We start from the raw sequence: 17,218 nt of genomic DNA, 5'->3' as shown, positions 1-17,218 counted from the left end.
AGACTGAGAGTTCTAGTCCTGCCTGAGGCATGAAAGCCAGCTGGGTGACCTTGGGCCAGTCCCTCTCTCTCAGCCCAACTCACCTCACAGGGTTGTTGTTGTGGGGGAAATAGGAAGAGGAAGGAGTATTAGGTATGTTTGCCACCTTGAGTTATTTATAAAAATAATAAAGGTTGGATAGAAAATAAATAGATTATAATAAATAAAAATAAGAAGTACATCAAAGAAATAGAAGACACAAGATAAGAAAAGGAAGGTTTGTATAGCTATATACTAAATCTGATTTATACTAACACTGTTCACTATATCTCTCTGTCTTTTTATCCTGCCAAACCATGCTTGCTTCCAACACAGCTTCAGTACAATGGAGGCTTATTCATAGGGAAAACAGAGCAAAACAAGCCATGTATTTTATTGTTCATTTAAAAAGAAAAAAACCTCATAGATTTGGCACAGAGATAAGTCAACTTCCTTTCATCTTTATTGTGGACATACATCTTATTTTTATATGCATTTTTCAAGAATGTTGTAGGACAATGAGTAGAAATTATCTGGAGTGACAGTTACATTGTCTCTCGGCACTGAATTTTTGAATCTCACCAGGTGCAAAACTGGAAGTTTCCCAGCAAAAAAAGATTTTCCTCAAAAGAGACCAACAGCTCTCTGTCCTGATTGAATATGATGGTACATACAGGGAACTTGCGAAGCTTTTTCGATGGATCCCATTTCTCTTTTTTCAGATGTTCACCAAGCCAGTTCAACATTTCATGCTGACTCCATGACTATTCCAATTACCAATGAGTAGTGACTCTAGCTAATTTAGATGGGCAGAAAAATTCAGTGAAGCTCTCAAAATGGCTGTGGGTAAAGCCTCTGTTAACAAGCTTTCTACTGAGCAGATCTATCATGGCAGTGCTCTCATTTGGGCTGTTGAAGAAAATGTATCCTCTCTGGGGAAAAAAAAGATTTTTTGGAAAATTAATGCACATGAGTATCTAAACTAATATTTGTTTTGTATTTATGAAAGTTGAGGAGTTAGGCTCAACCTCAGCCAACCCCAAAGTAGTGGTCTCCAGATGTGTTCCAGATTTCTCAGACACATCTTTTAGACACATCTGGAGGACACTATTTCAGAACAAAGATTGGTAAGTAATTTTTAAATGCACACCCATTCTGAAAATCTCACTGAAAGTAATAATCACACTCCAAACTATATTACCTACCAACAGAAAAGAAAAAAAGAGATAATCTAAAATAGGAAAATTACACCAATTAAGGCAATGCAGCACTTAAAAGCAGAACAGTAAATCATTCAAAATATGACATATCTTGCTGCATGATCTGAAATGGTGCACTCCAAAATTTTACTTAGTCTATGTAATATGCAAAGTATCACCTCTAAAATATATTACTGCATTATGTTCTATCTGAGGCTGCTTTTGAAAGATGATCTAAAACCACACTATTATATTGGAGTCTCATTTTGGAGAATATAAATCTCATATTGTTCAATTTGTGCTGGTTTTCAGTTCATTAATATGCACTGCCAAAAGCAGTGTTAATTTTATTTATTTATTTTTATTATGTTGCCCAACTCAATAATGGCTCAGGGAGGCTCTACCAGAGTTTCTCAAACTTGGCAACTTGCTGACTAGGGAATTCTGGGAGTTGAAGTCCACACATTTTAAAGTTGCCAAGTTTGAGAAATACTGATCTAGATTCTCTGCTGCTCTTTTCCAGAAGCAAGAGTTCCACTGTATACCTGGATAAATTACTAGAATGCCATCAACAGAATAAGAGTAGCTCCCTTCCTACAGTTTGTGTGAGGTTTCTCTAAAAGACTTTTAAAAAAAATTCTATGTAATCTATCAAAAGTCTCTGAGAGAAAATGGGGAATACCTTGAAGAGGAAAAGACTGATGTTTGTTTTTTGTGTGGGTAGGGTGGGGTAGGGAGGATGTAAGATCATTCCAGTGATTTTATTTTAATTTTCTTGTTTATCTTAATTCTTTCATCAAGCATTTATTTATTTATTAGTGATATTTTGAGCATCCTTAGGAAATCAACAGGCAGAATATAAATATTTTTATAAATGTATTAATTCAGTGAATTTTGGAAGCATGATGAAGACCAATTTAAAAACAGCTCCCTCTGTGGATGTTGCATACATGACCACAGAAGATGGAATATACATATTAGTGAGTTGAATTTCTTCTCCCAATAATTCTAAAAGGAGGTTTTCTGACTTGGTTCCCAACAGATGAGTTGGATTATGGTATTCAGAATTCCAGAATTAGAGTCGTCTAATGATTGATGATAGCCCACCACTAGGTTGGGGACGTCTTTAATTCTTCATGTGTTGGTGGACTTATAGATGTTATCTTGACACAATATTTGTCTACTAATTTTGCAAATTTGAAAAAGAGTACTGTTGTTCCCTGTTACACATCTACAACAAATCCTCAGCCCATTCTTCATGACCTGGAAAACCCAATGGATGAGTTCCCTCATGATCTCTCCCCTTTGGATTTTATGGGAACATAGAAAGCCAGTGTAATGGTATGTGGGAAAGACCCTGGGAGACGGAATGAAGAGATGTTGCCTATGGAATGGTCAGACAAGAAAGAACCTGCAGCTAGATAGTGGGTGGAGCAAGAGGCTCAAAAGAGACCTTCCCTAGTTTGTTGGGCTGAGAAGGAGATGGCAGGAGAATTGTACATTCAGACCTGCAAGGTTCTGTTAATGTAGCCTTACAATAAAGAAGAATTAGCTCATCTGGTTGTGTTTCCTGTCTGGTCCACCTGGAAAGGCAGCCAACAAGTGAGACTGAAGATTATTAGACAAATGATAGCACAGTGAAAGATAGAACGTATACACATCTCTTGTGGGCTTCTCACCCACCTAAATAAGTGCAAGAACACCATATTCAGCCCTAGAGAATGACACCACCATTTTCTTCTCCTTTGAAAGGAATTTCAAAAGCTCTCTTTTTGACTGCCAGTTAACTTTTGATAGACATCAAACAGAGTATAAGTGGTCTAAACAGTCAGAAGACATTTTCACTGCTGTACTAAAAAAGGCCCCTTCTTCCTTTCTTTCTCTCCCTTCTATACTTATATTTTTATTTTATTTTATAAAATTTACAAATTCATTTAGCTATATATATCTACATACTTCACTCTGTTTCTTTTTCTTTTTTACACTAGTCACTAATTGTAATACAGTTCTATTCCATTCACATGGGGTTACACCCTCCACAGCAACCTTGTGAGACAAATTTGGCCGAGGACAGTGATCGGCTCAAAGTCACTGAGTTTCCATGAGTGAGGGTGAACTTGAACCTGGGTCTCCAGTTCTAGAAAGAGTATGACTGTACCATACTGATCTCATATATAATGCAGGCATTAGGGAATGCCTTTGAAGAAAACTCAGCTGATGTTCTAGCCTGAAAGATAATCATTTTTAATTTAAAAATGTAGCTCAAAGATGCAATAAATGTAATCCATTGAATGTGGTGTTGCTGTTAAGTACAGAGAGAATTTTGTCTCTGCTTGCCAAATATCAGCATTTCTTTCTCTTTTAGTTTTGAATTATGAGCATTTAACTTCTATTATATTCAGCATGTAATAGAAGCTGATACAGAGAATAATCATTGCTCTGTATGAACCAGTTCTTCAGTCAATGCTAAAATTGAAACAAGTCAGGGGTATTGGGTAAAGTGCAGAACAGATGGAAATCTAACTTTTATTGCATTTAACTCATTAAACAAATCATTTGGAACAATTTTATGATACAGTAAGTAGTACGCTCATATATATTTGAGAATACAAGATAGGTTTCCTTGTAGCCACTATTTCCTGTCCTCCATTTCAAATGCCCTTGGGGAAGGGCAATGAGACTTCGCAGAGACTTTTTTTTCCCAGATTCATGACAAATTACTACATGCATACCTAGCATATACACATATTTGTTTGTTTAAAGCCACTATCCCTTTTAGACTGCACATATGTACACGTAGGAGGAATGGCACAGATAAGAGGAAAGTTCCTGCTTACAATGTATATGCTTTGCAGCAAAATCTGAAAAGATGTGACTACTGCATTGAAAAAGCTTGGGAAAACAGATTTGATGAGTTGGAGACACTCATTAAGCATCCTTTTGGATCCTGCTTATATCAAAAGAAAGACAAAAGTCTTCTCCTAATACTTTACCTTTCAAGTAGAGAAGAAAAGTCATTTTAGGTTAAGATAAATATTTATTCTGGCATTCACTATTAACATATTGGTATTCTATCTTTCTTTTTTTAGGGTTGAGATTAGGGAACTCTGGGGTAGGTAGCTATCCTAACTCTATGATATTCTAACTCTACGATAGCTTCTATATTCAAAGGATAATTGCCAGCAAATCGAATATATCTATAAATTGCCTTTAGCTTGTCCCCTCCAAAGCTAAGCATAATCAAATATAGTTATTAATAGGATGAGTTCCAGAAAATTACAGGGCTGTGGACTATACTGGGAAATTGGAAGAAAAGATCTTGGAAGAAGGCAGGAACATGCCACATCTATATTTTGCTTTCTCTAAACTACATGGATGTGTCCATGTAGTGACAAGGAATCAGTGATCTGTACTGTCCACAGAACTTTACTGGGTCACCCTCCCAATCAGTCCTGCTAGACTGAGAGTTTCAGTAGATGACTTTAAGTTATCTACAGTTATGGCATTAATAAGGTACTGCATGCTACATCATTGGTCCTAATATCCCATAACTAATGATAAACATATACTTTACAATTGGGCATGTTTTTCATATTGATTTTCCTGCTTAAGGACTACTGATTGGCCTGGTTTACATAGTCTACAGCCTACTTCCTTAATGTGGTGTGCTTGTGGTTCATTCCAAATGTAAGACCTTGTGTACAACCTGGTATGGGAAATAAAAACTACTGTAAACTTATTGTGAGTTACTCTGTTTGAGTACTCTGTTTCTCTGTTTGAGCTCATGGGAACTAGGTTCACACATTATGCCTATCCATTGTGTAGGTATAGTTCATTAAATAATGAATAATTGGCCTTTCAATTATGCAAAGTAAAGAGTAGGATTCAGTGTTGAATCAGGTGGAGATTCCTACTCTACACCTCCTGAGTTGTTGTTGTTATTATTTTAAGTCTCAGAACTGTTTTTCTATGGTACAGGAACTTAGAAGACCCAAATGCAATCATTAAAAGATAAATTTAAAAGAACTATAGCTGCCATCTTAAAGATTTTCTGCATGAAAGGAGATAATTATATGCCAGGTGGACTCAAAATATTTGAGGCCAAAATTGTAACACAGCTATCTTATGGGTTTCAAATATGTGGTATAAGGGCAAAACAGCTGTTAGAGGCTATTCAATCAGGATTTGTAAGGGATATATTTAACGGATATCATTCCAGACTCAGCCTGAAGGCTGAGTCTGGAACAGTATCAATTAAAACTCGAGTGCAGATAGTTTGTGCTAGTTATTGGCTAAAATAAATTTTTAACCCAAGTAGTTTGGCTGCTCTGACTGTTTAAGATAGATTCCAGCTTTTGGTGGAAATCACTTAATTGTACCCTAAGGTATTGAGGAGTTTCATCTAATGCACTGATCTTAATGGGTTCTGAACAGGGCAAATCATTCCTTAAGCAACATGGCAGAGAGAATAACCTCAAAATTATTTCGGCTGGGCTCCAACTTACTTTATCCAAGTGAAAAATAATAAATTAAAGAAATAATCAGGGTTTGTTTGTTTGTTTTCAGGTTAACAGGATTTCATCTTCCTCCACCTGTGACCTCCACAAAATCAGTATTTTCATTAAGATTAACCAGTGACTTTGCAGTGAGTGCCCATGGATTTAAAGTATATTATGAAGGTAAAGTAATATATTAAATATGTATGTATGTTGCATCAGCTTATGTCAACTTTCAATTTTGGAGTACAAATCAGCATTTCTGAACCACAAGGGTGGATGAATGAGGGCAATTTATAATAAAGGAAAACAAAGACAACAATTTATATCTCAACCATATGGCTGACCCTGCACAGTCTGAGATCATACGATAAAAGTATATTAATTCTGTTTTACCAGTTTGATGTGTCCACCTGATGGCTAGCTGTTTTCTTTTTTTCTTTTTTAACTTCCCACTATTAGTCTCTCCATTGGTGATAATGTTTCTTCATCTTCCCTACATGAGACACACAGAGATCATACTGTGAATGGGATAATAGTGTTGTGCTGTTTGATCAATCTGATTTAGAGCAATTGGAAGCAACCAAGAGTGAAAATCAATGAAACTAATGCAAATGATGTGGTAAACATTGCTGCAAAAAGTACCAAAGAAACAAAGACAATTGTTTCTAAACTCTTCCTCCAATGAGAATTTCACCCAAAACTTTATCCACAATGAGCTGAGCCTATCAGATGATACTATAGTGTAGCTTAGACAATTTAAGGATGGAATAATTTTTCACTTTGCAGTGAAATGAGCATTTCAGCTCATGTCAATCACTGATTGCCTACTTCAGAGCCAGGAAGAAGAAGAAGAAGAGGATAATTATATCTGACCTGGTAAAAATCTGAATGGTTGAAGTTGTGATGGGCTAGTGAGGTCTTTCTTTTCCCTGTGATGTGTTTTTGGGTCATGCATTTCCTTGCAAGTCCTACATTGCCACTGTTTTCAATGGGAAATGCTATTTTATTACCTTTGGGTTCCTTCCATCTCCCTGATTGTCTTTGGGGTCACTATTGTACTTGACCCTGTTTAAGCATTACAGCATGAGGTTTTGTACATTTTTTTGCCATTGGTGTTTCAGGATTCACTAATACTTGATTTACTTAATTAAATTACAGATAGATACTTAAGAGATAATTAGACTCTAGAGAAATCAATGTAAATTGGGCCATTTTCCATGCTAGCTTCCAGTTTTGGCATCCCTTTCTTACGACAGCATATAACAATTTTATCAGGCTGGCAACAAGAAGCCAGAATGACTTTTTCTTCCGTTCTTTTTCTAGCCAAGCATGACAAAGAAAGGAAATTGACACATGGCTTAAAATAAGCTGAAGAATATTCCCTTTCTCATCCTGTCTCTCTTTGGTTGTGAGAAGGGCTCAAATTCTCTTGCAAAACAATTCCTAGATGATATAACAAGAGAAGCATTAGATTTGATTCAGAGAGCCAAGAAGGCAGCCATGTGGCTTGGGTGACAGAAATCCAATCTATTTTTCCAGCCAACCAAATAGGGTGATTGTGAAAATAAAATGGGATAACTTCTCCATTGAGCTCCTGGAGAAAATTTGGTGAAATTAAGAATAAATAATGGTCTTTGCTAAAAAAATAATAATAATAAAAAACAATTAAAAAAACCTGAGGAAGCTTCACTGGGTAACAGAAGGGCAGGAAACTGAGCAAGTGAGGGTCTTCAAATATTTAGGTGTTGTCTTCCAACACGTAGGGTCATGGAGGAGGTGAAGAATGTATCCCTGAAGCTCTCAAATTATTCACAGCAACCCCCCTGGTTCAGCTACTCTATGGCTCCCACCTAGGCCCCTGTCCAAATTACCCACAGATGGAAATTCTACAAACCAACTTCATTAGAGCAGTGTTCCTAGACCCAAAATTCTGAGATTTTAAGCTGTCCAGATGAGGACTGAGGTCAGAGCATGGTTATTAATTTTTAATTATTCACTTAAATGCCATTATTTTCCAGCTGGGCTGATTCCATCCCTTCCTTCAGATGAATTTGAGTCCTCTTCAACTCAAGCAGCATATAACAAAACTTCTATCATGTGGCATCTGCCTTGACTCCCTATATCCTCTTTACTTCACTCAGGCTAGTTTATTAAATAAAAGCTCTTAGACATTGAAGCCCAGAATGGAAGAGGACTCACCCCAAATTTGGTCCAAACTCGGCTTCCACCATGTTGCGTGGAAACCAGGCAACAACATCAACTCATTCATCTCTCCAGCTGAACAAAGGTTCTTCTTCAGAGCCAGATATAATAGTCTACCATCAGCATTTCTATGTGGCAGATTCAATAACACCCCCCCCCCCCATGATTAACCCAACCTGCCTGTGTGGTGATGGTTCAGTTGAATCTGCTCTCCACATGCTGCTGCACTGCTCCTTTTACAGTGATATTTGAAGAAGACTCATCTTTCCACTCTTGCTACATGCATCAAATTATCTTTCTTGTCAACTTCCTCTTTTCAGACAAGAAAAGTGCTATCACACATAATGTAGCAAAGTTCGGTATAGCTGCCGTGAATTTAAATTGAATTTTCAATTGTTTTATTGTGAACTGCCCAGGGTCCCCCATGTAGGGGAGATGGGCAGCGATAAAAATAGGATAAATAAATGAATAAATGTGCAAAAGCAAACAATTGACTACTGTGCATGGCCGACATACTCATACCTGGTTCATTCATCTTGTGGCTATGTGGATGTTCTGTTTGTTTGTTTTCTCTTCTCTTCTGTAATTAGTTTATATACGTTTTGTTTTATCTGGTCATTGACCAAAATAAATATTATCTCTGTATAAGACTAAAAGAACTTTTAAAAATAAAAAGGATAACATTTAATATTCTATTATATTTATGTATAATGCCTGCCTAGAGTTGTTGTAGAGCTGGGCAGCCTTGCACATTTCTAAAATAAATAAAATGAATAATATACTGTGTCGCGTCGCGCGACCAGTCCTTCGCCCTTCGGTCTATGGGATTCCCTGGGGGGGAATGAGCCAACGGTTCCCTCGCAAGGGTGAGGTCGAAAAAACAACGGTAGGTACAGGATTCTTTTGTGGTGAGAGACGCTACATCTCAGGAGGATGCTGGTGCTGCCTCCTGCGTGCCACGCCCCCACCTCCTTTTATTCAGCAGTTCTATCAGGGCGGGGGAGTGAGTACAAAGAGAATAGGGAAATACAAGTCATGCCCTTATAAGGGAATATACAGCATTCTGAGGCTACGTGAGAGACGTGCAATCTAGCTGTGCAGTAATGGAGTCAGGTTCGTCACATTTCTACCTTTTTTATTTAATTTAGTCCTCCCCCCAGAGGGTCTGAGTCGGGGAGCCAGGGACTCTTCAGTCCAAGGAGACCCATCCCAGCTTCCTCTTCCGGGGGGTAGTGTGACTGGGGGTCCTTGTCCATTTCCGATTCATTATCAGAGGACCATCCCAAGAGTGGTGTTTTCTCCATACCTACAGCAGTGACCAGGTGTTGAACAGCAATCTTTGTCTCGGATACCTCTGAGTCCAATGTATGAAGTCTCTGCTTTAAGAAGCGGAGAACGCGACCCAGCACACAGGGGCCTATGGTGCATACGAGAATCAGTAAAAGGAGGGGCCCCAACAGAGTGGACAGCAGTGTGGTTAGCCACGGAGAAATGCTAAACATATTTTGATACCATGACATGGATTGTTGGCGCTCCGATTCCCTTGTTTTTAAACGGGAATCTAGCTCTTTCATAGAGTCCAATACTACTCCTGAGTTGTCGGCATAAAAACAGCAGTCTTCCTTTAGAGCAACACACAGTCCCCCTTGTTTGAGGAACAGAAGGTCGAGACCCCTACGATTTTGCAAAACCACTTCGGATAGAGAGGTAAGGGAATCTTGTAGCGCCACAATAGATTGTTCGATAGCGCGAAGGTCAGCGTCAATGGTAGCACTAAGGTGACGCAGGTTCTGATCATTGACAACAAGGGCTGACACACCGGTGGCGGCTCCGGCCGCACCTAAGCCCAGTAGGACTGATAAAGTTACTGCAGTCACTACTTCGCGCTTAGCCTTGAGGGGGTAATGAGGGGGCTCTAGGATGGAGGTAAGTTCGTCAGGGGAATAGATGGAGATTTTGGGGAGTAGGAGCACCTGAATACAAAAGGCGTTAGTTCGTAACAAGGTATCGCCATATACACATGCGGTGAGGCCAGAAGAACATGCCCAAACAGAGTTGTTCCCAGGGATGAAGTATTGCCCTGTCAATCGGGCAGAGATATTACCAGAGGCAGTGTAGAGTACACCGTAGCCACCATGGCCGGTGTAACCGTTGATGTTCAAGCGATTTTTTGGAAGATAGAGGGCACAGTGATCATGAGAAGAATTAAGGCAATATTGAGTATAGTTAGCAGGAACACGGCCAAGGCAGCAGCCCTGCCCTATTATAGAGGTGATAGTCAACGTGGTGTTTTGCCAGCGGCAGGAGGAGGCTGAGGTAGAGTTTCGGATAGGGTCAGGAGAACCGACTGCTTCATAGAATGGTGGAGAGGAAGACAAGCAAAGCCAACATCGAGATGTGTTAGAAGCGGTGTGAACGAGGGAAAAGGAGGAGTTAAGAAGAGAGACAAGGGGGTTTATTTGTTTGTTGAGGGGTTTAAGAAAGGTGGAGTGAATGTCGTCGGCATTGGGCCCAACAGGTGGGGACTGAGGGAGAGTGACCTGTCGTTGAATGTAGAATATGTTGCCGTAATGAAACCCGGGCCATGTGCCATACATACGACCTCCCCATTTTACACCTGAGTCCCAGGCATTCCCCTGAGCTTTCCCTGCAGCAGTGAATTGTACAATAACCGGATTACATCTATTCCAACCCCCCTGTCCTGCCGCACCCTTTCTGGTTGTGGTGCACCTAATGTCCTCTCTCAACCGAGTGAGAGTGATGTAATCAGTCTTATATGGAGGGGTCCAGTCGATGTGGCCGGTGGAAACGCAGGACCAAGACTTGCAAAAATAATCTGCTAAGCCTCCGCAGTCGTGCACGTGATCAGGGCGGGTGTCATGTCCTGGGCACACGTACAGGGGATACCTTTTAACGATGGAGTGGCTGGGCTCTGGGGTGCCGTCCAGCCTCCTGTAGGCTGTCACTCCTAGAAGCATTTCTGCAAAGTCAAAATACAGGTTAGGGAAACAAGATGCAATTGGGCTATAACAGGAGGAGGTATTCAGGACCTGACCCAAGGCATCGCGGATTGTCCAGGTGATACTGTAAGGGCGATGCGATTCCTGGGCGTCGGATGCCAGCAGGCGTCGTCCCTGCCAACGGGTGGGCTCAGGAAGGGAGAGTTGAAACAAGGTGAGCGTAAGGCGAGATGAGGTGGCGAACCCCTTAATTAACTTTGTTATTTCACAGTGGTATTGTCCTAGATCGGTCAACTGTACGTTGGTGACAGCAAGGGTAGTTTGGCGGAAGTGATAAGTGATGGAGTAGGAATCGCCATCTTGGAGAAGGGTGTTGTTGCGGAACCAGCGCCAGAAGGTGCCTTTTCTTTTGATGGGAGAGCGTTGAAGACATTCCATGGCGTTGGATGCTGAGCTGCGGCCGATGATGGCAGGGTAGCGTAAACGATGGGTTCGAATGAGAGAGGTTGTTTTAGGGTTCGTTGTGAGGGGAGCAGAGATGGAAGAGAGATAACAGAGAAGGAGGATCAAGGAGGTGCTTGTCAGGAGGCTGCCCATGATATGGCCGGATACAGCGAGCAGGAACCCAGAGCACTCGATCAGGAAGTTGCACAGCAGCGTAGCCTTTTCCCCAGGTGACGAGTTGCGCAGGGCCTTTCCACTCAGGGCTGGGCAGTTGCCTAAAATAAACAAGGGGACGGGAAGAGGGAACTACTGGCTTAGAGAAGTGTCGAGATGCGGCCGTAGCAGAGGGGGTACCGGTAAGATTAAGGAAATTTAAGGTAAACAAGGTGAGATTAAGGAGATTTTGTAACATCGGGAGGTTCGGGGGGCCTAAGGCCTTTTTCCCCGTTTGCCGATCAAGGGCATTCTTTAGAGTCTGGTTAGCCCTTTCCACAATAGCCTGACCTTGGCTGTTGAATGGTATACCGAATCTGTGGGTAATGGACCACTTACGGCAAAACTCAGCAAAGGGAGTGCTGACGTAAGCAGGGCCATTGTCAGTTTTCAAAGTTTTGGGACATCCCGATGTGACGAAAGTGCGAATACAATGATTGATTACGTTTTTCGTGGCTTCTCCTCTTTGCAAAGTTGCCAGGATGAATCCCGAATAAGTATCCACAGATACATGGATGTACTTCCAAGGTGCAAAGGAGGGATAATGAGTGACATCCATCTGCCATGTGTCACAAGCTTGGACACCCCTGGGATTAACACCCTCAGGGATGCACTTTGCTTGCAAACTGCAGGTTGGACATTGTTGAAGAATGGCGGTAGCTTCTTGATATGTAATGCCAAATTGGCGCACCAAGGCCTTTCTATTTTGGTGGAAATAAGCATGGCTGTCCCCTGCTAAAAGCTGCGGAGGAAGAGGGGAAGAGGCCATAATTTTGCAAGCCTCATCTGCCATGTGGTTGCCTTCGGACAGGAAACCGGGTAGCTGTTGGTGGCTTCTAATATGCGCTACAAACAAAGGGGATGTTCTGTCCTTCAGGAAAGTTTGAAGCTGCAAAAAAAGCGTCATGAGAGAGGGGGGGGTAACAGGGGAAATATATGCATCAAACATGGCCACAGCCATTTGAGTGACATACATACTATCTAATATAACATTCAAAGGCTGTTCTGGGAAAAGAGACAAGGCTAACAGAAAAGCGGCTAACTCAGCCTGTTGGGCGGATGCTTGTGGGGCTGTTAGGCGTTTTTGCCATTTGCGATTATTTTGCCATATGCAAGCCCCTATGGTTTTGGAGCCGTCTGTAAAAACAGTGAGGGCTTCCTTGAGTGGCTGCTGAACGAACGGCGAGGTTAGTGTGAAGGGTACTGTTCGCAACAGTTGCAATCGAGGATCAGGGGGAAGATGGCATGACACCTGGCCACACCAGTCCTCCAAGGCATCCTGCAATGCAGTGGAGTTTTGTAGGAGGGGTTCCCATTGAGTAACCTTAAGGGGAATGTACAGGGTGGAAACATCCAGTCCCATTAGGGCTCTAATCCTCTTCCGGCCTTTCTCAACAAGAGAGGCCATTTGTGCTGCTCTGGTGATGATGGATGTCTTAGGTGTGTGTGGCAAGTGTAGCCATTCTAAAATATGTAGATGTTTTTTATCAGACGTTTGGACAATGATGGCAGTCAGTAATTGATGTGTTGAAAGAATGGCAAGAGAGGGTGGTTTGTCAGTGAGCGCACGGTCCACCCATTGGGTCGTAAGGGCGGCATTAACCTGTTGTAGGGCATGCAATTGTTGTTCTGTAAGGTACACCTTGTCAGCTGGATTTGTCAAACCCACTAACGCTTGGAATAAAGGTGATAACATGGGTGTAGTTAAAGCGAGGTATGCGCGGGCCCAGTTAATGACCCCCAGACATTGTTGTAATTGGACCAAAGTGGTCGGCTGGGGAAGCGTGAGCATAGGTAGAAGTGGGGCAGCCGTGGAGGCTAAAACTTTGTGGCCTAGATATTGCATTGGGTAACGAGACTGGACCTTTTCTGGTGCAACGTGTAACCCTGCCATTGCTAGGGTGGCTAAAAGAGTAGGAAAAGTTTTTTGAACTGTCCCTTTCGGGCCCTCAGCAGCGACTAAAATGTCATCCATATAATGATACACAAGAAAATGCGGAAATTGGGATCTATAGGGTTGCAATGCTTTATCAACAAAAAATTGGCACATTGTGGGTGAGTTCAACATGCCTTGTGGGAGGACCTTCCACTGGTACCGAGCAGTAGGCTTTGAATTGTTGAGCTCCGGTACCGTAAATGCAAAAATAATTCTGTCCTTTTGTGCCAAAGGTATGGAAAAAAAACAATCCTTGAGGTCTATTACAATGAGGTCGTGCCCTTCCGGAATCAAGTTGGGGTTGGGAAGTCCACACTGCAGAGGTCCCATGGGCTGAAGGATGGTGTTGATAGCCCTAAGATCCTGTAGGAGGCGCCATTTGCCAGACTTCTTTTTGATGACAAATACCGGAGTATTGTATGGGCTGGTGGAGGTTTCGATATGGCCTTCAATTAACTGCTGCTGGACCAGGATATGTAAGGCGTCCAGTTTCTCTTTGGTGAGTGGCCATTGATCAACCCATACCGGCACAGAGGTTTTGAGAGAGAGAGAGAGAGACCCTAAAGGGTCCTGCAAAGCCATTAGGGAAGTTGAATAAAAGCGTGGAACTGTGAAAGCAAGTCACGGCCCCATAGGTTGCAGTGCAAAGGCAGGATATAAGGCTTTAGATAAGCTGTGATATTAGAATGAGCAGTCGCAGCAGAAAGCCAATGAGAGCTGACCTTAGCGGCCTGTGCTCCGCCTACTCCTTGCACCGAGGAGGCTTCGGCGAGAGGCCAGGAGGAGGGCCATTCAGCGGAACGAATGACAGAGACGTCGGCGCCGGTGTCAATCAAGCCTTCGAAAGAGCGACCATTTAGTGTGACAAGGAGGGTGGGTTTAGAGGTTTGGACTGGTTGCTGCAAGGCAAACAATGATGGCGTATCAGGAGAAGGGAGAAGTATGAGCGTGGCGACAACTGTTCCTTTATCTAAGGAAAAGCACCTATCTCCCACTCCTGCCAGAGCAATTCGTGTCAGATCTGACGAGTCATACAAGTAGGGAGCAGCAACCATTCCCTCAAGCGTGAGCGAGGAGTTGGGAATGAGCAAAGCAGGGGTAAGAGGAGGAAGGGGTTTATTCAGCGTGACAACGAGAGGAAGGGAAAGGACAGCCCCCGGATCGTCATACAAAAGATCCTCTGCCAACTCCACAGGGAAGCTGGTGATGGGTAATTCAGCCTTTGGGGCGGGGTTAGCTGACAACCCCCGATCTAGTTTCCCGAAGGCTGGTGAAGGGAGGAGTTGTTGCGACATTGCGAGGCCCAATGGTAGCCTTTGCGGCACCGGGGACAAGGAGTTTTAGGTTTGGAAGGGGGGGGCGGCCCCCTTTGAGTGGAAGGGGGCGCACCACCTCCCCCGGGTGCACGGCATTGATTCTTAAAGTGGCCCGGCTTCCCACAATTGAAGCAATTTCCATGACGAGTGACTGCGAGGGCTTCCGGGGAATGGAGCTGAGGGGAGGGGTTAGTAGAAGGCAGCGAGGTGGTAATGGCGGCAGCGAGAGCGCTCACTTTGTGAGAGGTGGTACCAACGATTCTGCAAAGTTGCAGGAAGTCTGCAAGTTTTACACCCGGTTGATTGACTGCGGGTTGCAGAATGGTCTGGCAGTCATGATTAGCGTTAGAGAAAGCAAGTTTCATTAGCAGCTCTTGTTTAGCCGTGGCATTATCAATTTGTCGGTCTAAAGCAATCTGAAGGCGACTTATGAAGGAAGCGTATGGTTCATTTGGTTCTTGCATAATTTTCAGAAACGTTTGGGTGGATTGAGAGTCGGAATCATCCACTCTTTTAAGAGCATTCATGGCGCACATGTGAATGATAGCAAAACTACGACGGGGGGAGTTCTGTTGCTGGACTAAGGTTGCGAATTGTCCCTTTCCTAATAATTGATCTGCGGTCACCCCTGCGGGAAGACCTCTTCTAATTTCTACTTCCACCCCTTTGTCGTATTCAGATTGCCACACAACGTATTGCGCCGGGGTCATAAGCATAGAAAAAAGCATTTTCCAATCATACAATAACATAACAGTGTTAGCAGTAACTAAAGAGTCTAAAACTCCCCTAGTAAAAGGAGAGTGCAAGCCGTAGGTGGTTACAGCATCTTTGATTTGTTTCAAAACCTTAAGTTCAATATTGTTATACAAATTTCCTCCCGCCGCCCCTAGGCCGATGGTCATGGGAAAGGCAGAGGGACTCTCCATTTCCAATGAGAGGGGGGAGGAGAGGAGTTCAGTGATGGCGCCTCCGAGGGGGTGGTGTTGAGGGGAGTCGGGCGTTGGAGCTGAAGGGGGAGAAGGAACGGCTGGGTATGGAGGGGGTGGTGGTGAGACAGCATCGAGATGGGCGGCAAGAGGGGGTGGGATTTTTGGGTCGGGAGGAGAAGGGCAAGTCTCCGGGGAAGACGGGGGAGGGTAAAGAGTGTTGATGGCCGCCATGACAGCCTTCCAGGCAGTCAGAATAGGCACGGGTGCTCGTGGGGTATCATGAAAATATTTTCCTATCCTTTCCCAAGTGGATGCTTTGAGCGACCCCTCTGAAGGATAGACAGGGCAGTGTCTCTCCATGTACAGTAGGAGTTGAGTCACCGATTTTTTTGAAATGGGAAAGATGGTCGTACCGTTAGCCTTTTGACAAGAGTTAGCCTTCTTCACTAAATCATAAAGTTCGTCCCTATGAACTGACGAAACTTTGGAGAGTGGGGAGCCCATTACTTACGATTGCAGAGCCTTTTCCAGGTGCGTAGTAACGAGAGTGAAGGCAGTGCACCTCTAGACAGAGATCACACCGTGAGACCGAAGGGATCCCGGACGAGCCCCCAGTTGTCGCGTCGCGCGACCAGTCCTTCGCCCTTCGGTCTATGGGATTCCCTGGGGGGGAATGAGCCAACGATTCCCTCGCAAGGGTGAGGTCGAAAAAACAACGGTAGGTACAGGATTCTTTTGTGGTGAGAGACGCTACATCTCAGGAGGATGCTGGTGCTGCCTCCTGCGTGCCACGCCCCCACCTCCTTTTATTCAGCAGTTCTATCAGGGCGGGGGAGTGAGTACAAAGAGAATAGGGAAATACAAGTCATGCCCTTATAAGGGAATATACAGCATTCTGAGGCTACGTGAGAGACGTGCAATCTAGCTGTGCAGTAATGGAGTCAGGTTCGTCACAATACTGTTTAAATACAAATTTTGATTTATTTTGCCTTTCTGTAGAATTCTATCTATACATCTCTCCTGGCTTGCTGTCTTTTCCTAGTAGACTTCTGTTTATTGGACAAATTATAATAATTCATATATTTTGGTAGAGATTTTTTCTATATTGTTTTTGCTCATTATCATAGAAGGTAGATGTTCAAAAGCATTATTACCATTATTATACTGTCCTTGAACTTTGACTGGACTTCTTGCCTTTTGTGCTTACAAAGTACAGTAACAGGATGATAGTCATATCCCCCCATGATATATATATATTAACATTTTCTTCCCTGCTCCAGCATTCCAGTTCTATTTAATTATAGATGGTTTGTTTCAATAACATTTTCAGACATCTGCATATTCAGCATGGAGACCTGTAAAGCAGAATCTATTGATCTTCAACTAAGTACATATAGTTACTTGGAATTTCTATATCACAGGGCATCCTTCTTAATATGTCACAACAAAAAGCATAAAAGGAGTCCTATAGCACCTTAAACACCAATAAATATTTTGTGGCA

The 17,218-nt window shown here is 42.8% G+C and overlaps 1 protein-coding gene across 1 annotated transcript in view; it reads left to right on the top strand.

The window, feature by feature from the left end:
- CSMD3 (CUB and Sushi multiple domains 3) overlaps window positions 1-17,218 on the top strand; it is a 643,537-nt gene that overhangs the window by 144,793 nt on the left and 481,526 nt on the right. The window contains exon 3 of the mRNA XM_063299980.1: window positions 5,784-5,896. Coding sequence (XP_063156050.1) covers window positions 5,784-5,896 — 113 coding nt within the window. The remainder of the gene's footprint in view (window positions 1-5,783; window positions 5,897-17,218) is intronic.

This window comes from Candoia aspera, chromosome 3 (assembly GCF_035149785.1).
Source record: "Candoia aspera isolate rCanAsp1 chromosome 3, rCanAsp1.hap2, whole genome shotgun sequence".
NCBI classification, from domain to species: Eukaryota; Metazoa; Chordata; class Lepidosauria; order Squamata; family Boidae; genus Candoia; species Candoia aspera.
Note: the sequence above shows the minus strand (reverse complement) of the source record. Positions and strands in the feature narration are given on the sequence as shown.